This window comes from Colobus angolensis, unplaced genomic scaffold, assembly GCF_000951035.1.
Source record: "Colobus angolensis palliatus isolate OR3802 unplaced genomic scaffold, Cang.pa_1.0 Scaffold43, whole genome shotgun sequence".
Classification (NCBI taxonomy): Eukaryota; Metazoa; Chordata; class Mammalia; order Primates; family Cercopithecidae; genus Colobus; species Colobus angolensis.
The window spans coordinates 5,739,108-5,765,621 of record NW_012117710.1 but is presented as its reverse complement, the minus strand read 5'-3'; the positions used below and the strand labels follow the sequence as shown (position 1 = coordinate 5,765,621).

At 44.9% G+C, this 26,514-nt stretch overlaps 1 protein-coding gene across 1 annotated transcript in view; it reads right to left on the bottom strand.

Moving 5' to 3' along the window:
• LMTK2 (lemur tyrosine kinase 2) overlaps positions 1–26,514 on the bottom strand; it is an 89,439-nt gene that overhangs the window by 7,810 nt on the left and 55,115 nt on the right. The window contains exons 8-11 of the mRNA XM_011956983.1: positions 16,892–16,976; positions 15,533–15,654; positions 11,331–11,480; positions 7,634–10,592 (exon numbers count right to left, since the gene is read on the bottom strand). Coding sequence (XP_011812373.1) covers positions 7,634–10,592; positions 11,331–11,480; positions 15,533–15,654; positions 16,892–16,976 — 3,316 coding nt within the window. The remainder of the gene's footprint in view (positions 1–7,633; positions 10,593–11,330; positions 11,481–15,532; positions 15,655–16,891; positions 16,977–26,514) is intronic.

Genomic DNA, 26,514 nt, shown 5'->3' with positions numbered 1-26,514 from the left:
AAGCAGGAGAATCCCTTGAGGCCAGGAGTTCAAAACCAGCCTGGGCAACATAGTGAGATGCTGTCTCTACATACAATTTAAAAATCAGCTAGGTGTGGTGGTGCACGCCTGTAGCCCCAGCTACTCAGGAGGCTGAGGAGGGAGGATCACTGGAGCCCAGGAGTTCAAGGGTGCAGTGACCTATGATCACACCACTGTACTCCAGCTGGGTGGCAGAGCAAGACTCTGTCTCAAACAAAACAAAACAAGACACACACACAAAGAAGTCCACCCTCGGATGCACCATAATCAAACTGCTGAAAGCTAAAGCTAAAGATCTGAAAGCAGCCAGGGATAAAAGATGTATTACAGTTTGAGCATCCCAAATCTGAAGACCAAAAATCCAAAATGCTCCAAAATCCAAAACCTTTTGAGCACTGACATGGCACCCACAGTGCTCACTGGAGCACTTGTGATTTCGAATTTTCAGATTTAGGATGCTGAACTGGTGAGTATAATACAACTATTCCAAAATCTGAAAAAAACCAGAAATCTAAAATGCTTCTGGTCCCAAGCATTTCAGATAAGGGACGCTCCACTTGTACTTCTAGGACAATGATCTGAGTGACTGTAAATTTCTCATGAGAGACCGTGGAGGGTGGAGGGAAGTGATACATTTTTAAAATGCTGAAAGAAAACAATTATCAACTCAGAATTCTATGCTCAGAGAAGACAGGCTTCGGGAATGAGTGTGAAATAAAGACAGATGGAAAAAAACACTAAGATAATTTATTTAAAAATAAAAGGAATCCTGCAAAAAAATTTTTTTTTTTTTTTATAAAAAAGAGAGAAAAAGGCCGGGCGCGGTGGCTCAAGCCTGTAATCCCAGCACTTTGGGAGGCCAAGGCGGGTGGATCACGAGGTCAGGAGATCAAGACCATGCTGGCTAACACGGTGAAACCCCGTCTCTACTAAAAACACAAAAAACTAGCCGGGCGAGGTGGCGGGCGCCTGTAGTCCCAGCTACTCGGGAGGCTGAGGCAGGAGAATGGCGTGAACCCGGGAGGCGGAGCTTGCAGTGAGCTGAGATCCGGCCACTGCACTCCAGCCTGGGTGACACAGCGAGACTCCGTCTCAAAAAAAAAAAAAAAAAGAGAGAGAGAAAAGAAAAGCTAGTTAACTTTCTTTAATTAGAAGGGAAAGGGTCCCAGAAGGAAACCTGGAACATCAATAATGAAAAAGAACAACAGAAAGACAGGAAGCCCTCCAGATCAGAGAGTTCCACCTCCTCACAGTCAACCGATGAGGACAGAAAACATTCAGAAAAGACAAATAAGACATAACAGTACAACAACAACATAAATAATACAGTATAACAACTATTTTCACAGCATTTACAGTGTATGAGGTATTATAAGTAATCTAGAGATGACTTAAAGTCTGCAGGAGGATGTGTGTAGGTTATATGCAAATATGACGCCATTTCATATAAAGCACTTGGGCATCCTCTAATTATGGTATCCAAATTATGGAACCACCACTTCTTGGAAACCAAGGGACAACCCCAGAAACAATCTCAATAGAGATCAGTGACAAGACCGCCCATGCATAGCCACACCTGTGCATACTAAGTCCTGCGGTTAGCCTTGTGGAACCCACATATACCAAAAGTCAGCCCTCCGTATCTATACACAGGTTCTACATCCCAAGAATATTGTGTTTTTGATCTGTTTTGGGTTGAAAAGAAGCCATATTTAAGTGCACCCACACAGTTCAAACCCATGTTGCTCTAGGGCCAACTGTATAATACTATTCATTTCCTCTTGAGTTTCTTAAAATGTGTTGATGACAGAAAGTCAAATGTGTTGCATGTCTGAGGGGTTATCAATGTACATTATATGCAACACAGAAGAGCATGTCAAGATGGGGACGGAGGGCAAAAGGCCTGAGTGACAGAAGGGTTTCCACATTCCATCTGAAATATGCAAATATAGATTCTAAGTAGATTGTGAGAAGTTTAATACATACATTGTAACCCCCAGAACAACCACTACCAAAACTACACAGAGAACAGTGTGTAAAAAACAAAAAATAGAAAAATTAAAATGTAACACTAAAAATGTTCAATTTATTAAAAAGAGGAATAGAAATAAAAATAGAACAAATCAAATGGTATATGTAAATCCAAAATATAAATAATTTTATTAAATGTAAATGATCTAAACATACCATTAAAAGGCAGATTTTTCAGAAAAGTCTTAAAAACCCCACGTAATATAAGATCTACAAGAAACTCATAAATATAATGATACAGGTAGATTAAAAGTAAAAGGATGCAAAAGATACACCACACAAACATTAACCAAAACAATGTGGCCAGGAGCGGGTGGCTCACGCCTGTAATCCCAACATTTTCGAAGACTGAGGCGGGTGGATCGCTTGAGCTCAGGAGTTCAAGACCAGCCTGGCCAACACAGTGAAACCCCATCTCTACAAAAAATACAAAAATTATCTGTGTTTCGTGGTGCGTGCCCACAGTCCCAGTTACTTGCAGGGCTGAGGCACGGGGACTGCTTGAGCCCAGGAGGTCAAGGCTGCAGTGAGCCAAAATCATACCACTGCACTCCAGCCTAGGTGACAAAGTGAGACTCTGTCTCTGAAAAAAGAAAGAAAGCTGGAGCATCTCTGTGAATATAAGACAAAGGAATACGGAAGGACATTACAAAAGGATAAAAAGGTCAATTCAGCAAGAAGACATCATCAACCTAAATGTATATGCACCAACAGAGCTGCAAAATACAGGAAGCAAAAATGAACAGAAATGAAAAGAGAAACAGACAAATCTACAATCACAGCTGGAGCTTTCAACAACCTCTCGCTCAGTAATAGAACAAGTATGCAGAAAAATCGACAATGATAGAGAAGAACTAATACCATCAACAAATTAAATCTGACATTTATAGAACAATCCACCCACCAAAACCGAAATACACACTCTTTCAGGTACATGTGGAATAATTCACCAAGAAAGACCATATCCTGGCTCTAAGATAAACCTTAACAAATTTAAAAGCATTGAAACCATATTAAATATGTTCTCTGCCCGTAATTGAAGTAGACTGAAACTTAATAATGAAAAGATACAATAAAATCTCCAACTCTCAGAAATTAAACAATATACTTATTCAACAATATATTAACCAATTATTAGTCATTATTAATTCTAACAATATATTAAACTATATTATTAATCTATGCTCCCAAGAGAAAGCCTTACAAAAAACTTTTTGATCTGAATGAAAACAAAAATCCATACATTAAAACTGGCTGGGTGCGGCTAGAGTAGTACGTAAAGGGAAATTTATAGCATTAAATTATTAGAAAAGAAGAGGCCAGGTGCAGTGGCTCATGTCTGTAATCCCAGCACTTCAGGAAGCCAAGGCAGGCAGATTCACCTGAGCTCAGGAATTCGAGACCAGCCTGGGCAACATGACGAAACACAAAATACAAAAATTAGCCAGGCATGGTGGTGGGCTCCTGTGGTCTCAGCTACTTCCGGAGGCTGAGGCAGGAGAATCCCTTCAGCCTGGGAGGCGGAGCTTGCAGTGAGCCGAGATCACGCCACTGCCCTCCAGCCTGGTGACAGAGTGAGACTTTGTCTCAAAAAAAAAAAAAGGGAAAAGAAGATCTCGAATCCTAAGCTTTTCCCTTAAGAGTCTAGAAAAAGTAAAATAAATTCAAAGCAAGGAGAAGGAAGAAAATAATAAAGACAAAGCAGAACCCAATGAAACAGAAAAGAAAAAAAAAATCCATGAAAACAAAAGCAAATTTTTGGAAAGATCAACATCAACAAATCTACATAATCTCTTCCAAACACTATCAGAGAAGGAAATACTTCTCAACTCATTTTATGAGACCAGCATTAATTACTGATAACAAAACCAAAGACAGTGCCAGCAAACAAACAAAACACAAACCAACCAAGAAAACCCAGGTGGAGCCCGCGAATGTTACTCCTCAAAGGTGGAGAGCGGGAGTCTCTCAGACAGGCTCGCACTCTGCCGCCCAGGCTGGAGTGCAATGATGCAATCACAGCTCACTGCACCCTCAAACTCCTGGGTTTCAGCAACCCTCCGGCCTCAGTCTCCTGAGTAGGTGGGACTACAGGTGCGTGCCACCATACCTGGCCAATTTGTAAAAAATGGGTTCTTGTTATGCTGCCTAGACCACGCTCACCTGGCCTTAAGCGACCCTCCTGCCTCAGCCTCTCAAAATGTTACGATGATGGGAGTGAGCTACTGTGCCCAGTCTTCAGGGCTTGTTTACAGTATGACTGATGAGGCTGGAGGGAACCCTGTTGCGCTAATTGCAAGGAAGCATCATTACCCGCTACTTTTGTCTCAATAACACTGTGCAACTGAGGAAAGACATCGCAAGCGCCAACAGTTGAACGCGATGCCAGGCTGCAGATTTTAAAGGTGCATGCAAGAGGCGGCAGGGCTCAGTGGTGAAAAGCTCGGTGCTCAGTCCAGGAGACTCGAGTCAAGCCCTAGAGCTGCTACTCACTGGGGCCAGACCCTGTGCAAAGTCTACCTACTCTGAGCCTCAGGGTCCTCTCCATGAAGATAGTGACAAACACCCCCACATGGGGAAGCAAAACAAGACTCAATGTAAAATAATAACTCAATGCCAGCACCCACAGACTGTTCAACAGCCTTTACTACTTCACACAGTTAAGCACTGGTTAAGTATTTGCTGAACTAACAAATAGTGATAAACCAAGAAACAATGCTGCCCAATCCCATGAACACTCAGTTAAAACTTTGGAGCCAGGATACTTCAACTGCTTAAAAACGATACAACTTCAGGCCGGGCGCGGTGGCTCAAGCCTGTAATCCCAGCACTTTGGGAGGCCGAGACGGGCGGATCACAAGGTCAGGAGATCGAGACCATCCTGGCCAACACGGTGAAACCCCCGTCTCTACTAAAAAAAAAAAAATACAAAAACTAGCCGGGCGAGGTGGCGGGCGCCTGTAGTCCCAGCTCCTCCGGAGGCTGAGGCAGGAGAATGGCGTAAACCCGGGAGGCGGAGCTTGCAGTGAGCTGAGATCCGGCCACTGCACTCCAGTCCCGGAGACAGAGCGAGACTCCGCCTCAAAAAAAAAAACAAAAAAAAACCCGATACAATTTCAAAACCAGCTCATTAAGAACAAAAGCAGGAGCGGGAGGAAACCCTCAATCCTCAGCCTGAACGCTTGGTGGCTGTCGCTTCAAGGCACGCTGCACGAGACACATAAGCAAACAAATTTCAGATCATCAGAAAGATTTTCCTCATTTTCTTCTGGCCCTGACCCACCTTCCGACTTTCTCTCTGACACTAACTTCCTTGTCAAAGCTTCGCGTCCATTAAGCATGTCTAGTATTTGATCTCTGTACCTTCCATCCCGTAACTAGTGTGCCCTTGTCACAAGTCTTCATCTTTTGCAATTCTGCTCTGTCTTCTAAAGCCAGAAAAACATAACATCCTCCACAGACTTGTGCAAGAGGCCCACGCTCTGCGGCCCCAGGGAGCTTTCTCCCCATGCTGCTTCCACTGGGGCCACATCCCTCTCACTACTCCAGCTACCCCCAGGCTTTCAGGAAGTGGGGACAGCGTGCTCCCTAGCTCCTACCCGCACTGCTCACCGAGCACAGCTGACAGTTCCATCCCTCCTATACATTACCCCATCCACGGAGAAATGCAGCGATAATCCCAGTTCACAGAGATGGGGAAGAAAGGGCTATGTGGATGCACTGAAAACAAAACACAAACCTGAGGGGCCAGGTGATCGCTTCTCCCTTCCACTCTTACTAGAAAACGGCAGCTTGTTTTCCCAAGCTCCCTGAGCTCAGAGGCCCCTGAGTTTGAGCTCTGCCTAGGAACCATCTGGGGAATGAAAAGGCGGCCTCTCGGCCCCTCTCACAGATTCAGGCTCAAGAGGTCAGGCTGAGCTCAGGAGGCTACTTTGCTTTGCTTTTTTTTTTTTTTTTTTTTTTTTTTTTTTTTTGAGACAAGGTCTCACTCTGTCACCCAGGCTGGGGTGCAGTGGTACAATCCCAGCTCACTGTAACCTCTGCCTCCCAGGTTCAAGCAATTCTCATGCCTCAGCCTCCCAAGCAGCTGGGACTGCAGTCTTGCCTACCGTGACTGGCTAATTTTTGTTTTTGTTATTTTTAATAGAGATGGGGTTTCACCATGTCGCCCAGGCTGGTCTTGAATTCCCGATGTCAGGTGATCCACCCACCCTGGTCTCCCAAAGTGCTGGCATTACAGGCATAAGCCACTGCACCCGGCCTTACTTTTCATTTTTTAAACATCCACCTCCCCACAGTATATGCTATAGTTCAAATGCGGGTGATTTAACGATTTTTAAAGAAACATCATAAAAACCAAAGTGAACAAAACATAGAGGAACAACAAGGCATAAAGTGACATTCAACAGACACAGCTCCTGGGGGAGGAGGTGGAACAGTGCTCGGATCCGCCATAGCCATGGACCCATGAGGGATGGTGCCACGCAGGGGCTGAGACCAAGGTCTGGGTTCCCAGAATGGGGTGAAAGGGAAGGCAAGCAATGTGAAGGAGACAGCGAGGACTCCTGCACCTTCGAGAAGGTGAGGGGACCCCATTCTCATGTCCCACCACTGAGCTCTCCCGACAATCCAGCTGATTCAAGCAGCAAATTCAAGCGCTACAAAGACTAGTATGAAAAGGACTTTTTTTTTAAAGCATACTTGAATTATAAGATGTTACACTTTTAAAGGAGCCTAAATCCATGCCCACTCAGCAGTGCACACTAAGCTGCCTGCTCCAAAGCAGGGAAAGAGGACAGGTCAGGGGACAGAGCAGAAGGACCACAGACGCTCCTGCTGCACGTCCCACCCTCCAGACACCCATCGCAGGGCTTCTGGTCAGCCCCTCTCCTGAGCTGTCTCCAGGGCTGCACGCCAGCAATGGTCCCAGGCTTGCACCCAAGTGGTGGGTCCTACTGCCAATTGTCAGGCTCTAAAAATTGAAGGCTGAGTGCAGTGGCTCATGCCTGTAATCCCAAAACTTTGGGAGGCTGAGGTGGGAAGATGGCTTGAGCCCAGGAGTTTGAGAGCAGCCTGAGCAACATAGCGAGACCGTGTGTCTACAAAAATTAAACAACAATAACAAAACCTTAGCCAGCCATGGTGGCATGCACCTGTGGGCCCAGCTATTATGGAGGCTGAGGTGGGAGGATCGTTTGAGCCCAGGAGTTCAAGGCTGCAGTGAGCTGCAATCGCACCACTGCATTCCAGCCTGGACCACAGAGCAAGGCTGTCTCAAAAGAAAAATAAAAAGCAAAACAATAAAAATTTGGTGTGTAAAGGGTGACTAATTTCAGGAAGACTCCAGTAGAAGGCCTAGGAAGAACATTTGCTCTTTCCCTTAATTTAATATGAATTCCCTGCACAAATGACATTTCTGCATATTCTTAGAACTGTAACCAACCCCAAATGACTCTTTATGAGTAATCACAATCTGCTGCCTCAAAACGGCAACCAGAAAACAGACCACACTCAATTTCCTAGCACATTCTGGAATCCTTACATGGATATATATAGAAAATGATTTAGAGGGAACAGATACCTGGTCAAACAGGTAGACTGTGACATCATTGAAAAATGTGACTGCCTTCTTTTCCTTCTTCCAGTCCTCGGGCAGCGGGTCAGGGGCTCCGGCCGCCGTGGGCTTCAACAGACTCCGCAGGTGCCTCCCGTCCTCGTTGCTGAGGATGACGGGCACGGGGTGCTCGGTCTCGTCCTCCGACTCGGAGCTGAGGCTGTGCAGGTTGAAGGCCCGCAGGTCCTCGTCCGAGTCATCACTGTTTTCGTCTTCCTCATCCGCATCCATCCCGTCCTCCGAGAGGTCGAGCATCCCCGACACCCCAAGTTTCCCCAGGTACTTCCCTTCGATGTCCGGCTCCTTCAACTTGGGGCCCTCAGAGTGGCTGGACAGGGACTTGTCCACCGCAGAACTGGTGTAGGCAAGGAGTTCGTTCGTGTTGGTCCCCGTGGAAGCAAGGGTGCAGGGGCGATCTTCCTGTGTCTCGAAGTCATTGCCACTGCTAAGTTCTGAGTTCAGCACACTCCAGGGACTGCTGGCCTCGTCTTCCGTGGGATGGACCTGCTGGGGAACATCAGTCTGTGCTGGCTCCGGTGTGGCTCTTAATTCCAGGTCACTGGAGTTGTGCAAAGCAGACAGACAACTTTCATCTGGCTGGCTCCTTCTGGCTTCCAGGCAGCTATCCTGGGCACCAGGACTTTGCTCTGGGAGGACAGGCTCGGGCAGGGGCTGCTCCTGTACCAACACCAAGGCGGATGGGGAGGTTCCCGGGACCTCCTCGGACCTTTTCTCGGGCTCAGAGTCATTGTCTGAGAAGTATGCAGAGTCTCGGTATGAACCCTGGGAGCCAGCTGTGAACGTCTGAGAGGTCACTTCTGTGCCTCTGTGACCATCGCCGGCATCTGAGATGACAATGACCGGGTTGGGAGGCAGACCGCTGTGGCCACCGTTGCCCGCGGTGGCTGGTTCTGAGTCTGAGGTGCCCTCGGGGGTGGGATGCAAGGTCCACTCGGGAGACTCCAAGTTCTCTGTTTCGTAGCCGCTGTCTGCCGGCTTATCGGGCGGCATGAGTTTCTGAGGAGAGTGAGATCCTAAAGAGTCCAGCAGTGCTTCGTGGACGTCCACTGACTCCAGGGAGTCCGGGGTTTCCAGGGACGGCTCCGAGGCTGGGAAGGGTGCTGACAAGCTGTCTTCCAGGAGGCTGTCCTGACTGGTTGAGTCCGAGGAGAGGGCGGACACCAAGCCTGCTTCTTTCGCTGTGTCTTTAGAATTGAGCTGATTTAAAGTCTCCACAGCCTCCAAGTTTTTCTCTAGCCGGCAACGACTGTGATGGTCTTCCAAAAACGGTTCATTGTGTAATTCCTGTCCCAGTTCCGGGAGACTACTACCCACACTCACCCTGCTGGCAAGGATGTCATCAGCAAGAACAGAGTCAGTTTCGGTGAGTCGCAGGGTCTCCTCACTCTGGCCAGGAGAGTCCTGGGACCTGCCATCCATGTTGCAGGTTTTGGCATCGGTCGAGAGAATTTCAACCGGGACAGTCACAGCGTCTGGACTGATGTCCTGGCAGAGACAGTCCTCTGGGACAATAACATCTAAACACGTGGGCTGGGTTTCTCCCTGTGTCGGGAGTGAGTCTGGGGGTACCCGATGGGGCGTTTCTTCTGTTTCAAGGGAGGTAGGAGGTACCTGCACTTCCGGGGAAGACTGCAATGAGGTGCTCAAAGTGTCACCTGTGAACATGACATCTGTGCCGTCACCCTTCGTGCTTATGCTTTCCTGCAACAAAGACAAGCCTGGCTTATTTTCCACAAACTGAAGCTCAGTATCTAAAGAGTTTCTACGTGACGTTTCTAACATAGCTTCGGTAAAACCAGCATTCTTAAGTTCTGTCTGAAGATCATTTATGTGTTCTTTGCTGGACAATGAGCCTTTTAGTAAGTTTTTCTCTTGAAGAAATAAAAAGTTTTCTGACAATTCTTGAACATTCAGTGGATCAAAATTATCTTGGTGTATAAGATTATCTGATAGGCAGAGAGGCTCACTGTCAAAAAGTTTACGGGGCTTTTCTTTCTCAAAGTGGCTCATTAAGACGGACTCTTTGGGGTTATCCAAACTGGAACTTAAAGTGGCAGGTTTAAAGTCGGCTTGAACTCCGTTTAGTTCCATTAAGTCGAATATTTTCTGGTGACTGGGCACATCTTCCGATTTGTCCAGATCATTAAATATATTGTTGAAAGAGCTCTCGGGGCCACTGGTCACGTGTAAGTCCCCCGGTAAGCTAGAGTCTTTGGGGTCTGTACTGCTTTGGAAGAAGTCCTCATCTGTACTGGACTCCTCAAGTTCAACGTTCCTGAGCGCCGTGAGCTGGGATGGTTCAGGGCCAGTCCTTTCTGGATTATCCATGTCAGTTGTGAGCAGCGCTGGCGGGTAATCAAGCTCCAAGTTACTGCCACTTTTTTCTTCTAACTGGATATAATAGTCACTTCCAACAGAAAGGTTGTGGGCATCAAAAACAGGAACCACTCCAGGGGCCCTCAGGGGGACATCCTGGCCGCTGTCATCTTGCTTTCCGGGCCCGGGATCTGAAAGCGAACTCTCAAAAACTTCAACTGGATAGAAGATGCTCGTGTAGGACAAGTCTTCATCCAGGTGGCCCCGGCTGCGCTCATCAAAGTGGTCGTGCTTAGCGGCCTCCCAGACATACTCAAAGCTCAGGCCCTGGCTTGTTTCGGTCACAGTAAGGACTTCCTCCATTTCACGACCCAGCCGGTCCCTGGCAAAGTGGTCGAGAATTGGGAATGCAGCATTGTTGGAGGAGTCTCTGCTATTTGTGTTCGGCTTCAGAGCGTTCCATTGCTGTTCAAAGTCGACCTCTGAGTCCCGCTGGCTCTGCAGCCGCAGGTAAGTGAGCAGCCTGTGCACATCTTCTGCCGCGGGTCTCTTTTCTGGTGACAGCCAACAGAACTGTAAGACTTCATACCTGAGCAGTACATGACAAGCAATCAGTGGAACCATCACAAATCTTTTTGTTTTGTTTTCGAGACGGAGTCTTGCTCTGTCACCCAGGCTGGAGTGCAGTGGCATGATCTCGGCTCACTGCAACCTCCACCTCCTGGGTTCAAGCAATTCTCTTGCCTCTGCCTCCCAAGTAGCCGGGATTACAGGCGCCTGCCACCGCGACCAGCTAATTTTTGTATTTTTGGTTCAGACAGGGTTTCACTATGTTGGCCGGGCTGGTCTTGAACTCGTGACCTCGTGATCTGCCTGCCTTGGCCTCCCAGAGTGCTGGGATTACAGGCATGAGCCACTGTGCCTGGCCGAATCAGTTAAAAATATCAAAAGAGGCCAGGCACCCTGGCTCACGCTTGTAATCCTGGGGCTATGGGAGGCTGAAGCAGGAGGATCACTTGAGCCCGGAGTTCAAGAACAGCCTGGAAAACATAGTGAGACCTCGTCTCTACTTTTTTTTTTCTTTGTTTTAATACAGATAAATAAATAAACAATATGAAAAGACTTTACAAGAACCCTAAAGCCAAGTCAACACCCCAAACGTTTCTACACCTTCGTCACTGCCAACCACATTAAGTAGTTCAGCTCATGGTGAGGTCATGGTGAAAGAGGAAATTAAGAAATATAATATTTGGCCCACAAATTTTGTGTTTTGGGGACACTTCACAGTGAAGATGAAACAGAACAGTTGTAATGTGAGGCTACCAACCATCTATCAGAGTAGGGCTGCTCCAGCTGGGGTTTCGGGAGCTTTGTCTCTCTCTCTCTAATGACTTGGTTGAGGACGTCTAAGTTGGAAAGGTTTGAATACGGCTGTGCAGCATTGTCAAAAAGCTCCCAAAGTGTCACACCCAGGGACCTGTTGGAAAAAGAAAACGGTTGTTTCTCTCTCCTTTTAGATATTAAATTCTTAACACTCACATTTGTTATATAGCCAGTAATTTTAAGGACAAGGTGTGTACTGAAAAGATTAACAATACAATCGTTCTTTTTTTTGTTTTGTTTTGTTTTTTTGAGACAGAGTCCCACTCTGTCACCCAGGCTGGAGTGCAATGGTGCGATCTCCACTCACTGTGACCCCTGACTCCCGGGTTCAAGCGATTCTCCTGCCTCAGTCTCCCAAGTAACTGGGATTACAGGCACCAGCCATCATGCCCTGCTAATTTTTGTAATTTTAGTAGAGACGGGGTTTCACCATGTTGGCCAGGCTGCTCTCAAACTCCTGACTGACCTCAGGTGATCCACCCTCCTTGGCCTCCCAAAGTGCTGAGATTACAGGTGTGGGCCACCACAACCAGCCAAGATTGTTCTTTAATCTCAAACCAATAATCAGCACAATAGCAAAAAAAAAAAGAGGATTTCTGTTAAAATGAGGAAGCCCATGCCTCCTCTTTGCTACTGAATACTACCCTAGACGTTTTGGCCAACGAAAAATGTACAAAACAGAGATAATGGGTGTAATTATGTGGAGATGACTATCAACTTTTAAGTACTCAACAAATTATTGGAAAGACCATCAGCATGTTCTAAAAATTCGGCAGAATGGCTGGAAACAAGATAAATACCCTGAATTCTGATTTTTTTTGGTAGAAAAATACACCTATTAACAACAGTAGTAAACACCAGAAAGCATTTAAAAGGAATCTTTACACAGGCAAGACAATGTCTGAAACCTACCAGTTTGGTTTGAGTTGCTCCTCAGTATTGTGGGTTTTGCTGCCATTCTGACGGGATCCCCCAACATGCCGGCAGCTGTCTGTGTGCCAGGAGAGGCCCTGAGGGCTGACTCACCACAGCAGGAACGCCCTTCTCAGTCCCAGCCCAACCCTCTCTCACACCCTGGTGCTCTGTCCCCACGGAAACAGCCTCTGCTGGCTTCCTGGGTCAGATGAGCTGCCTTTCATTTCCTCCATGAAGCCTCTGCATCTCCTCCCCACCACGCACTGCCCCCAACTCCTATTTACTGCCATGTTCCCGAACCTGACTCTCATCTGTGTCCTCTGCGAAGCCATGAACACACACACTGGTAGGTCAGGTCCACCCCTAAGGATGCTGAGTGGGTAGATTCAGGAGTGGCCTAGAAAACTTTCTTTTTAAAAAGCTCCCCAGTGATTGTAACGTCCAGCCAACCCTCCATGACACACCCCAAACAATGAAGAAACAACTACATTTTGACAAAAATCACTAAAGGAGAGCACCAGAGCACATCCAAGGAGTAACAAGGACTCAGGAAACTCAGGACGGCCACAGCGAGAGCAGAAGGAAACGCCTGGCCTCCACCACCCCATCCCTGGAAGGGGCAGCCAGGAACCAGGAGCAATTTTCTCTTCCAGGTAAGGGCAAGTAAGAGGACCTCACTGTGAACACCTACATCCTCACACTGCTCACTGTGCACACATACGGTCCTCATAGGCAGTAAGCCCAGCTGAAGAATTCAATAAATGAAATAAAAAGAAATACAGAACTTCAACAACAGACTCAAGCAGAAGAATCTCTCAACTTGAAGAAAGGATGTTTGAAATTACCCAGTCAGAGGGAAAAAGAGAGAAGAATGAAAAGGAGAGAAGAATGAAAAGGAGTGAAGAAAGGCTTCAGGGCTTATGGGAGACTACAGAGCAAACAAATACACACATTATGGGAGTTACAGGAATAAAAGAGCTAGGAGAAGAGAGAAAGGCTCTATAAGGAAAGAAGAGCTAAAAAATTCCCAAGTCTTGGGAGAGATATAGACATCCAGATCCAGGAAAATCAAAGGTCCTCAAAATACAATCAACCCCAAAAGGTCATTTCAGAGGCACATTATGGTCAAATTGTCAAAAGTGAAAAACAAAGATAAAGATAAAATTCTAAAAACAGCCAGAGAAAAGCATTAAGTCACATAGGAGGAAAGAAGAGAATGGGATGGTACACTCAAAGTACTGAAATTGGCAGCTAAGAACACTATGCCCCGCAAAGATATCCTTCAGAAATGAAGGAGGGCTGGGCGCGATGGCTCATGCCTATAATCCCAACACTTTGGGAGACTAAGATGTGAGGATCGCTTGAGGCCAGGGTTCAAGACCGGCCTGGGCAACACAGCATGACCTCATCTCTACTAAAAATATATACATATAATAACAACTTTTTAAAATAAAGAATGGAGAAATAAAGTCTTTCCCAGACAAGAAGAAACTGAGGGAATTCATCACTATGAGACCAGCCTTAAGAGAAATGGTCCAGGAGTCCTGTATCTGGAAGCTAAAGGAGGATAACCATCATCATGAAAAAACAAAAAGTATCAAACTCACAATACACAAGGTAGAGCAGATACACAAGACAGAAAGAAAAAGGAAGAAAATCTCCTCACTCATGTGGAAGTTAAAAAGGTTGATCTCATAGAAGTAGAGAGTAGAAGAGTGGTTACTTGAGGCTGGGAAGGGGAGGGAGGGGAGGAATAGTGAGAGGCTGGCTAACAAACACAAAATTTCAGCTGGGCAGAAGGAGTAAGATCTAGTGTTCTATAGCACTGAAGGGTGACTATAATTAACAACAAATTTTTGTATATTTTCTTTTTTTTTTATTTTAATTTTTTGAGACGGAGTCTTGCTCTGTCACCCAGGCTGGAGTGCAGTGGCCAGATCTCAGCTTACTGCAAACTCCGCCTCCCAGGTTACGCCATTCTACTGCCTCAGTCTCCTGAGTAGCTGGGACTACGGGCGCCCGCCACCTCACCCGGCTAGATTTTTGTATTTTTAGTAGAGACAGGGTTTCACCGTGTCACCCAGGATGGTCTTGATCTCCTGGCCTCGTAATCCGCCCGCCTCGGCCTCTCAAAGTGCTGGAATTATAGGCTTGAGCCACCGCGCACAGCCAAATTCTTGCATATTTTCAAACAACTAGAAGAGCAGCTTTTGAATGTTCCCCAAAACAAACAAAAAAATGACACGCTTGAGGTGAAGGGGATACTAGTTACCCTGATTTGATCATACACTGTATATAGGTATCAAAATATTACACTGGGACAGGTGCGGTGGCTCACACCTGTAATCCCAATACTTTGGGAGGCCGAGGCAGGTGGATCACCTGAGGTCAGGAGTTCGAGACCAGCCTGGCCAACATGGCGAAACCCCATCTCTACTAAAAATACAAAAATTAGCCGGGTGTGGTGGTACATATCGGTAATCCCAAATACTCAGGAGGCTGAGGCACAAGAATTACTTGAACCAGGGAGGTGGACATTGCAGTGAGCCATGAGCCGAGATTACACCACTGTACTCCAGCCTGGGCAACAGTGAGACTCTAAAACAAACAAACAAACAAAATATATATATATACACATATATCACTGTACCCCATAAATATGTCCAATTACACTCATTGAAAAAAATAATAAAAGCAAAAAATATTGTTTTAAAGAAATCCAAAAGAAGGCAAGAAGAGAAAAAAAAAACCCCAATAATCAAAAAGCAGGACAACAGCACATAAAACAGAGCTATAAACTAAGAAGGCTGTGACAGAAATTGTTAGTCAAAGTTTTAGATGCATCTTCTTAGCTTCCATTAAACGGACTCCTATAAATCATAGTATAAATATGACAGTTCACACCCCTTTCAGTTTTTTCTTTCACTTCAATAAATACGTATTAAATATCTATTATATATCAGGTCCTGTGGGAGGCACAGAACATGAAACGACTTGGTTCCTGCTTTTATAAAGGAAAATGGGTAGCAGAGGCAGTATTCAAAACGTTAACTACATCACTACAATTGTGATAATTGCTATTACGTTTCTTAAACTGTCATTTTCACACCATCAGGCACTCTTTTGTTCCTGCATCTTATACAACTACTTTCCTTTAAGGAAGTACTCAAAGAGGAAGAAGTTAGGACTTTGCCAAAGAAATGCCTAATAAAACGGTAAGCCAATACATACCAGATATTACTATACTTAGTCTGATCTGCAGTGAGCAGTCTGTCTTGAAAGCTGGTTACTAATTCTGGAGCAGTCCATCGCAGAGGGAAAACTTTTTTATCATCTGTTTCAATATAATCCTCCTGTTTTGTTAGAAAGCACACAGAATTTTGAATAGAATTATACTTCTGGTGAGTTCAAGAATTTAAATCCATGGTATTCTCAGAAAACATATACCCAGTCCAAAAAAAACCAGGTCAGAAAAAAAAACAGGCATGAAGAGCGACTTTCTGGGCAGAAAGTGGGTAAGGAGTTTCTCTGAAGCCTCCTGGGCTTCATGGGCTCATCTGTAAGCCATGAACACTTGCTAAGTCATCTTTCCTGGAAAAGGAAAGTACGCTATGTCTGATGCATATAACACAGACTTTGAGCAAAACATTAAAACAATATATACTGGGCCTTATGTGCTGAATAGTGAAGCCAGTTAGTAAGATTGCAGCCTTTAGACTCTGACAGGGATTTGAAGTCCTCATTCTACCATTTAACAGCTATGTGATTCTAGGCAAGCAACAACTTTGTGAAGTTTTTTCCCGATCTGTGAAATGAGGAAAACCCACTCTTTGTGGTGAGGATTAAATGAGATGATGTAGGCCGGGCACGGTGGCTCACGCCTGTAATCCCAGCACTTTGGAAGGCCGAGGCAGGTGGATCACAAGGTCAGGAATTTGAGACCAGCCTGGCCAACAGGGTGAAACCCCATCTCTACTAAAAATACAAAAATCAGCCGGGCATGGTGGAGGGAGCCTGTAGTCCCAACTACTCGGAAGGCTGAGGCAGGAGAATGGCGTGAACCCAGGAGGCGGAGCTTGCAGTGAGCCGAGATCGTGCCACTGCACTCCAGCCCGGGCGACTGAGCAAGACTCTGTCTCAAAAAAAAAAAAAAAAAAAAAAAAAGAAACCCCGCCTCTACTAAAAACACAAAAAATTAGCCGGGCTTGGCGGCGTGCGCCTGTGGTCCCAGCTGCTCAGGAGGCTGAGGCAGGAGAATGGTGTGAACCCAGGAGGCGGAGCTTGAGGTGAGCCGAGATCACGCCACTGCACTCCAGTCTGGACGACAGAGCGAGACTCCGTCTCAAAAAAAACAAAAAAATTTTTTTAAACAAACTTTTGAAAAGCTGTCGCAAAACCTCGGACATAAAGCCGCAGACTTACACAAGCCACACGCCAGAAGCCCAGACCACCATTAAAATGACTGCTGCAAATCCCTCCCCAGAAAGCCTCAGACTAAGATTCTTACAAATAACAGTGGGGCATTTGGTGACATTACAACTTCATAATACAAATTAAATCAGACTGAAAACAGTTACGCCTTTGGCTTACCTTGTACCTGCTGAATCCTATTCCGTAATCTCCCACTTTCACATTTAAGTCGGAGGTGAGAAAACAATTCCGCAGGGCTAAATCGCTGAAAACAGAGGGAAGTGAACACGGCAAGAAGAATCAACAACCAGGATCATGCTACATGGAAATGGCACAGAAATGGGCTTTCTCTAGGGATCCGAGTAAGTATACTGAGCTCTCTGCTTAATAATTAGTGTCTTAAAATTCTTTTTCATAGAAGTATTATATATGTCATCAATCACTTCACTAATAAAGATGATCACATTTTTTGGCAAGTAATTAGCTCAGGTTAAATACTGATCATATCTGTACCATGTTCTGCATTAAACCAGGATTTACAGCTTGTTTCCTTGTATTTTCTTTTTTTTTTCTCATTCAATTTAGAAGTTTATTTTGCCAAGGCTGAGGACCATGCCTGTGACACAGACAGCCTCAGGAGGTCCCGACGACATGTGTCCAAGGTGGTCAGGCTACAGCTCAGGTTTATACATTTTAGGAAGACATAACACATCACTCAATACATGTTAAGATATACAGTGGTTCAGTCAGGAAAGGCAGAACAACTCAAAAATTCAAAGTGGAGGCTTCTAGCTCATAGGTATGTTAGAGTAGGTAGTTAGATATGGACAGGGCAGGGCCGCACCCCCACACGCACCCCCCCCACCCCCTATTGCCCCCAGGACTGTCAGGCAACCATAAGGTGATGGTCAGGTGGTTGTTAAACTGTCTCTCTAAAATGGTAAGTGGTCTCCTAATAGATAGAAGACACTCGGAGCTGGTGTTATCCTCTTCTCAGTAAGATCTCAAACAGGCACACTAAGAAGCAAAGTGGCCTCTTATACAAGCTTCCGCTGGGAACGCTCAAAGGGAAGGGAAAAACTCCTTAAGTGAACAGGTGCACAACTTCAGCAAACCCCAGAACCATGACAATGTATAAAACCCCAAGTAGGGGACGAACAGGGCACCTGGATCTTGCAAGTCACCCGCTTGGCCCTTCCAAGTGTACTGCTTCCTTTCACTCCTGCTCTAAAACTTTTTAATAAATTCTCACTCCTGTTCTAAGACTTGCCTCAGTCTCTCCCTCTGCCTTAAACCAACTACTGCCCTTCAGCGAAATTCTTTCCTCCAAGGAGGCAACAATCAAGGTGTTGCAGACCCATATAGATTCACCACTGCTAAGAGGTGGACTCAGATTTTCCGACAGGCAACTTGTCAAAAGAGTTCACCTAAAGACCAGAAACCCAGTCGGGCAAGGTGGCTCATGCTTGTAATCCTAATCCCAGCATCTTGGGAGGCTAAGGCAGGCAGATGACTTGAGGCCAGGAGTTCAAGACCAGCCTGGCCAACATGGCAAAATCCTGTCTCTACTGAAAATACAAAAAGCTGGAGTGAGGCTGGATCATGGTGGATCACACTTGTAATCCCAGCACTCTGGGAAGCCGAGGCAGGTAGAACACTTAAGGTCATAAGTTCAAGACCAGCCTGGCCAACATAGCGAAATCCCATCTCTACTAAAAATACAAAAAATTAGCCAGGTATGGTAGTGTATGCCTGTAATCCCAGCTACTCAGGAGGCTGAGGCACGAGAACTGTGTCAACTCCAGAGGCGGAGGCTGCAATAAGCTGAGATCGCACGACTGCAATCCAGCCTGGGTGCTCAAAAAACAAAAAATAAATAAAAAATAAATACCTGAAATTCCATATAAGGGAGTGTCTGGGTTAAGATAAGAGGTTGTAGAGACCACAGTTCTTATTATGCAGATGAAGACTCCAGATAGCAGGCTTCAGAAAGAATAGATTGTAAATGCTTCTTATGAGACTTAAAATGATGCAAGACTCAGATAATTCTCTACAGGACTGGAGAAAAGACTTAGAAAGGGAAAAGTATTCTCTACAGAATGTAGATTTTGCCTGTAAGAGACAGTTTTGCATGGCCATTTTTAAATATGTGAAAGGAATATATTTTGGGGCAAAATACTTCAATTTCTTCCAGGGTCTGCTATCTGTCATGTGATGCTTTACTTTGTCAGGCTGGAATATAGTGTTTTGTTGTTACAAAAAGTCGTAAGATCCCTGTTTTAATGTTAATGCTGGTCAGTTGTGCCTGAATGCCAAAGGGACAGTATAATGTGGCATGCCTGATCGCCCCCTCCCCATCATGTTCTGAACTGTGGGAGGCCCTTGGCTGAGAGGATGAGTTCATTCAGACAATTAGGAAGCTTAAAGCTTTATTTTTAGTTTACACTTCCGTATTTCAGCAATTGTGAATAACGCTGGTATGAACATGGGGGTACAAATTATCTCTTCAAGACCCTGTTTTCAACCACTTTGGGGATAAACCCAGAAGTGGCATCCCTGCATCATATGGAAATTCAATTTTCAATATTTATAAGGAGCCACCACACTGCTTCCCACTGTGACTGTACCATTTTACCTTCCCACCAACAGTGCACAAGGGTTCCAGTTTTTTCCACGTCCTCACCAAAACATATTACTGCTTGATGTTGATAGTAGCCATCCTAATGGATGTAAGGTGGCTTTTCATTATGGTTTTCACTTGGATTTTCCTAATGATCGGTGATGCTGGGCATCTTTTGGGGTACCTATTGCTATTTGTATATTTTCTTTGGAGAAATGTTTTTCCAAGTCACCCATTTTCCAATCAAGCTGTTTGTTGTTGAGTTGTAGGAATTCTCCATATATGCTTTATAAAACTCTTTTCAGATATATAATTTGCAAATACTTTCTCCATTCTGTGGTTGTCTTTTCACCCTATTAATAGTGTCTTTTGATTAACAAAGTTTAAAAATTTTCATGTAGTCTTTAATGTTGTTGTTGCTTGTGCCTCTGATGTCATACCCAATAAATAACTGCTGAATAAATCACTGTCATAAAGTTTTTTCCTTATTTTCTTCTAAGACTTTTATACTTTCGGGTCTTACCTCTATGTCTTTGATCCCCTTTGAGTTAATTTTTGTATATGGTGTTAGTTAAGGGTTCAACTTCATTTTTTGCATGTGGATATCCCGTTTTCCCAGCAGCGTTTGTTGAAAAGACTATCCTTTCTCCATTGAATAGTCCTGGTACTCTTGTTAAAATAATCATTTGACCGGCTGGGTGCAGTGGCTCACACCTGTAATCCCAGCACTTTGGGAGGCCAAGGCGGGCAGATCACGGGGTCAAGAGATCGAGACCATCCCGGTCAACGTGGTGAAACCCTGTCTCTACTAAAAATACAAAACTTAGCTGGGCATGATGGTAGGTGCCTGTAATCCCAGCTACTGGGGAGGCTGAGGCAGGAGAATCTCTTAAACTTGGGAGGTGGAGGCTGCAGTGAGCCGAGATCGTGCCACAGTACTCCAGCCTGGCAACAGAGCAAGGCCCTATCTCAAAAAAAAAAAAAAGAAAGAAAAGAAGAAAGTCATTTGACCATATATATATATATATGAGGTTTTGTTTCTGGGCTCTCTCTTCTATTTCACTGGTCTATATGTCTGCCTTATGCTAGTACAACACTGTTTTGATTACTGCAGCTTTGTAGTAAGTTTTAAAATCAGAAAAGATGAGTCTTCTAGCTTTGTTCTTCTGTTTCAAGACTGTATTGTATTGACTATTTGAGGTCCCTTCAGATTCCATATGAATTTTAGGATATGCTTTTCTGTATCTGTAATCCCAGCTACTTGGGAGGCCTAGGAGGGAGGATGCCTTGAGTCCCTGAGATGGAGGCTACAATGGGCCATGATTGCACCACTATTCCAGCCTGGATGACAGGGGGAGAGCCCATCTGTTTGGGGAGAGCTTTACTGGTCCACAAATCTAGTTGACATGTGAAAATGCATGTTCTTGTTATAGATCAAAAATGACTTAGGCTCAGTACAATAGAGTTCTCCAAACCCAAGTCTTGGTTTGCGAACAGAAATTGAAGAGGAATCAAGAAACAGAGATAAGGTAAGTTCTCCCTAAACTGAGCTGCTGGAAAAACAGCATCTCCACATTTTCTTTCAGGCTTTGAGAATTTTTCTCCCATTCCACACTTTTATCTTGATACTGAAATCACCATGGCGCAGAAAGGCTCCACAGAAGGGCTTCCCAGCTCCTATTCCCTGAATCCTCCTCCTCCTCCCCTCCCCCTTCTCTCTCTCTCTCCCTCAGTCTGCCGGGCACTCGCAGAACCGGCCGGGCCCGGCCCGACCTGAAAGAGCGTTTCCTTGTATTTTCAGAGTGACTAAGAAAGAACTCTAAAATGCTATTAGCAAAATTGCCTGAATCTTTTTTTTTTACAGCTTGTATTACTTGAGTAATAGTCTAGTAAGAGTCTAAGTAAATATTAATAAATTTATAACTTCAAGCACCCAAAAATAATCCACATTATTAAAAATGTTTATTTTTTCCCTTTTTAAAAGATATGCAAGTGTTGTAGTCAGGTCCTTTCCAAATTATTTTCATGTCTTCCAAACTCTACATCTCCACAAGGGAGGGAAAGAGCATATTTCAAGACTGACTTAGAACAATTATATAATTTATTTTTAAAAAAGTTAATTTTCAGGCCGGGCGTGGTGGCTCAAGCCTGTAATCCCAGCACTTTGGGAGGCCAAGACGGGCGGATCACGAGGTCAGGAGATCGAGACCATCCTGGCTAACACGGTGAAACCCCGTCTCTACTAAAAATACAAAAAACTAGCCGGGCGAGGTGGAGGGCGCCTGTAGTCCCAGCTACTCCAGAGGCTGAGGCAGGAGAATGGCATAAACCCGGGAGGCGGAGCTTGCAGTGAGCTGAGATCTGGCCACTGCACTCCAGCCCGGGCGACAGAGCGAGACTCCATCTCAAAAAAAAAAAAATAAAACAAAAACTACTTTTTCTAAAGGAACTTCCCATACTGACAACAGATTAAGTTTTCTGGCTTTTGGCTTTAACCCTTAGAGTCTTTATAATCACCAACTGGTATATGAATAAAAAAGCCATTAAATTAAAATAGAAAAGGAGGCCTAATTTATAGTTTTAAGCTGTAAACTGAAGATTTCAAAGCTGAATTTCCAGAGTCCAAAACGTATGTCATTACAGAACGGCAAAAGACCAAAACCTTAAACTATTAAATTCATGTTTTCAAGGATTTTAATTTCCAAAGTTCACACGTCTGAAATATAGGGATAATGGAGATGATGATGGCAACGGCTAACACCGATATAATTCCGTAACAGCTTGGTACATAACACTGATTCAATAACATAATCATGGCTAATATTCACAAAGTCCTTACTTCACAAGAGGCATTTTACATTTTCTCTAAGTGTTTAATCTTCACAACAAACCTGTGAGGTGGGTACTATTATTTTCCTCATTAACAAATATGGACACTGAAGCAGAGAATTGAAGTGACTTCGCCAGGGCCACAAAGCTAGCAAGGTAGTGTTCGGTAATATGTTTGCGCTTGCACCATCAGTAACTCTCAACGATGGTGTAGTGATTCTCGCAACTGCTGTTCCAAGCATGCAGTTGGTCCTCAATGTGAATTCCAGTTAGCTACATCACATCACTTGCCACACTCTTTGTGCTTACAAGTGATTTTCTGCGCTCCATCCAGAAGCCTTCAGGCCTGCTGAAGTGCCTGGGAAAAATCTTGGGACACCTGTGACTCCACTGTTATGAACAACATAGAATCTTCTAATTGTAAGAAGAAAGGTGGTCCCCTTTTCTTGGAATTAAGCAAGGGAAGAAGGCAGGGAGGGAGAAAGGGAGGAGGAACATGCCATTTGAGGAGAGAAAAAGTGAAAATGCTTTAAGTAAGGCTGCTCTATTCATTGGGCCAGCAGCTGCGACTGCAGAGATACAGGTTTCGCCAATAGAAGCTCCGTCACTAGGCACCACCAATGACCGCCTCTAGGGTCTATAAACAGACCCTGTGAACCTTCCCAACATCTCCCTCCTGAGACCAGAACAAGGAGCTGGATGCCAGCATTCCAACAAGGGCAAGCACGTGTCCTGCTAGGCTGGGGCAAGCAGCCTGAGACTAGCTTGGGCGATGTCGAGCTCAGGCACCTCCTGGGCAGCAAGGCGACTGTCCCACTCCCTCCCTCCTCTTCTCTCTCCATACAAATGTTCCACATAGGTCTTTGGATACTTGAAATGTGAAGGCTTGGTAAAAGATGAACAATTACGCCTGCAGAAGGTCCTTGGCTCTCATTATAAAACTCGAAAGCAAGCAACTGGTGTTCCCAGGGGAAAAGGCAATGCTTCTCATGACCTGAAACCCAGAGGTGGTGAGGAAGCAAACAGTGGCAGGACTGGGTCCTGCCCCCCCAACTCCTCCCCAGTGCCCAGGCTCCACAGTGCAGTGGGAGGGAGCCCTGGACAGTCAGGAGGCCAGAAGCTCATCTCAGCTCCACTGCTCCAACACCATGTGATGCTGGGCTGGTCACGTGCATAGCAGAGGAGCCTCAGTTTCCTCACAAAACAACAGGATGCACTTGAAATGGTTAACTCACAAGGCTGTTGCAAGGGTAAAACTGAAAAATATATGAAATGTTTTGAAAACATAAAAGTGCTGTACAGATGCAAAGTAATGATACAATTTGGGTCAAGGTTGGTAAAAATAAATATGATTTAAAGCCAAATAATGTGCAAAGCTAAAGAAAAACATACAGGTGTCATTTCGTAACAACAGAGGGAACTCTTAACGTCAATGGCTGCTTTTGTCAGGAAATGGAAACACACAGCCAGTCTACTCTCCCTTCAAGTTGAAAAACAGGTCCAGGGATGAGGCTGCCAGTGGCACCAGCCCCGCCCGGCTCTCAGAAGGCTCTGGCAGGGTCACCTGTGCTTGGCAGCACTTGCTGTGACTGAGACCACAGTAACCACGAGACTCAGGGCCACATGAGCAGAGTGATGGACAGAAAGTGGGAGCCCACGGTTCTGAAGGGTTCCCACCCCGACTCACAAGGAAGTACCACTGCTTGCTGCTCACTCACGCTAGGACTAGTTTGTGCGTCTTCAGGGTTCTCCAAGGCAAACTCAACATGCAGGAGGCATTTTCAAAATAATCCACACCTCTATTATGTGAACTACCTATGCCTTCCCGAGTAACCTGGATTCCTGATAAGAAGAGTTCACAGACAGGAAGCAAAATACCAGCAAGTTACTGAATATTCTTCTAGCAGCTTGGCATACTTTATCTGCATCTTGACAACAGCACTCCAGGGCTTTAAAGACGATCCCCATTTTATAGAAGAGATATAGCTCCAAAGGATGAAATAACCAGGCTTCTACCGGTAAAGCTGATGAGAGGTGAATGAAAACTTCAACTCTGAAGCCTCTCTCTGTTCACCAGGCCATTCTGACTCTGGCAGCCACAAAGACTTAAGCTTCCAAAGGGACTCTGCACTTAACACCCTAAGATGGGATGGAGACGTACCAGGAGAGGACTAAATCAAGAGGATTCTGATAAAGCACAAGGAGGCAACTTTATACCAGAGCTTTGACAGCGTTTGCCCTGCTTATTAGGTCAGTCTTTGCTAGCTGGGCAATGGTACATTTACTGAGTGCTTGCTGTGTGTATCTCAGGCACCTGCTAGGATTTGGGAACAAAGAGTTCTTCCACGGGGTGTGAAATTCTTATTGTACCCTAGGGAAAACGACCTGGCTGGAATGGGGTCCACCACCGATGGTGCCTATGTACAGTCCCAGCTACCTGGGAGGCTGAGACGAGAGGATTGCTTGAGCCTGGGAAGTCAAGGCCAAGCAAGTGAGCCATGATCGCGCCACTGCACTCCAGCCTGGGTGACAGATTGAGACCCTGTCTCAAAACAATAAATAAATAAGTAAATAAAATCAATACAACCCTGTTTAGATTCTAATAGGAATTCTTTGAGTGAATCGGCATTTCTGTGTGGCCTCCCACCATAAACCATGGTGCATCTTCCCATGTGTCCACATGTTATCTTACATTCTTCAGTAAGATTTCATAGTTTTCTTCATACAGTCCTGTGTCTTTCTCACATAATATATACCCAGACTACTTATAATTTTGGCATTATTGAGAATATAATGGTTTTTATTCACCTTCACTGCTGGGTACATAATTATACCTGAACAGACAAAAACTACTGACTTATGTATACTGTCTTATAAAAAGCCACAACAAGTTCTTTTGTGAATTCTTATTTTGTAAAAGCATACTTTCTTGGTTTTCCTAAACATACAACACCATGGCACCAGTAAAGAAGTGTGGTGTAGTTCGGTGGTTAAGAGTATAAATCCAGAGGGAGGCAGAGGGTGCAGCTTTGAATCCCAGCTCTGCTGGCTTCCTGCTGCATGACCCTGAACAAGTCAGTATACCTGTCTGTGCCTGTGTCTCCTGACCTGTAACACAGGAAAACCAGCACTACCACCTAGGAGTTGGTGTAAAGTAGCTGGCATGCAGGAAGCATTTGGTAAATCTTAACTATTATTATGGAGACGGAAACTAGTATTATCATCATCATCATCGAGACGGAGTCTCATTATTATTATTGAGACGGAGTCTATTATTATTATTATTGAGACGGAGTCTCACTCTGTCACCCAGGCTGCAGTGCAGTGGCACAATCTCAGCTCGCTGCAACCTCTGTCTCCTGGGTTCAAGCAATTCTCCTGCCTCATCCTCCCGACTAGCGGGGCGACTAGCTGGGATTACAGGCATGCACCATCAAGCCTGGCTAATTTTTTTTGCATTTTTAGTAGAGATGGGGTTTCACCCTGTTGGCCAGGCTAGTCTCGAACTCCTGACCTCAAGCAATCCACCCACCTCGGCCTCCCAAACTGCTGAGATTACAGGTGTAAGCCACTGTGCCCGGCCTATTTTTTTTTTCCTCCTTATTTCTTGGGCCTGTTATTTTTAAACTGATAATTTTATAGTTTGTGTTTGTATTTGCTAGTACCTCCAATGAAATGTTGGAAAGTAAAATAAACAGTGGGCACCTCTGCCTCGTTTGAAATTGAAAGGGCTTTATTATTCTGCCAGTTAGCAATAGCATGATATTGCTATTGAGTTTTGGTCAAGTTTTGAGTCTTAGTCCATATGATATTTAAGTTGTACCTTTCTTTTCCTATCGGAAGAAAGGTTTCCCATCAGAGGAGAATATGTTTACATAGTCTATGTAAACACAGAATAGCTGCTGAATTATACTAAATGATGTTTCTGCAATCTATTGCTATAATGTATTTCTCCTATTTTATTCTGTCAATGGAATGAATTATGTAGACATATTTTTATAATATCCATCTACCCTTAGAGTCCTAGAATCAGTCTTAATTGTTTTGTTCACAAACTGCTGGATGCAGTTTGCTAGTATTTGTGTCTATGTTCATTCATGAGAATCATCAATAATTTCTTTACGCCATCTTTTGCTACATTAAGGTTGTGTTGGATTCATGATATGAATTACAGAAATTCCATCTTCTTTGTGGTCTGCAATAGTTTATATACACTGGAGCCACCTGTTCACTAAAGGTCAGACAGAGGACACCCATGAAGCCCTCTGGACCTCGAGCCTTTTTAAAGGAAAGCTCTTTAACCACCTTCCCAGTGCAGCTGCTCAGCTGATGACAGTCTTTCCATCTCTGCTTG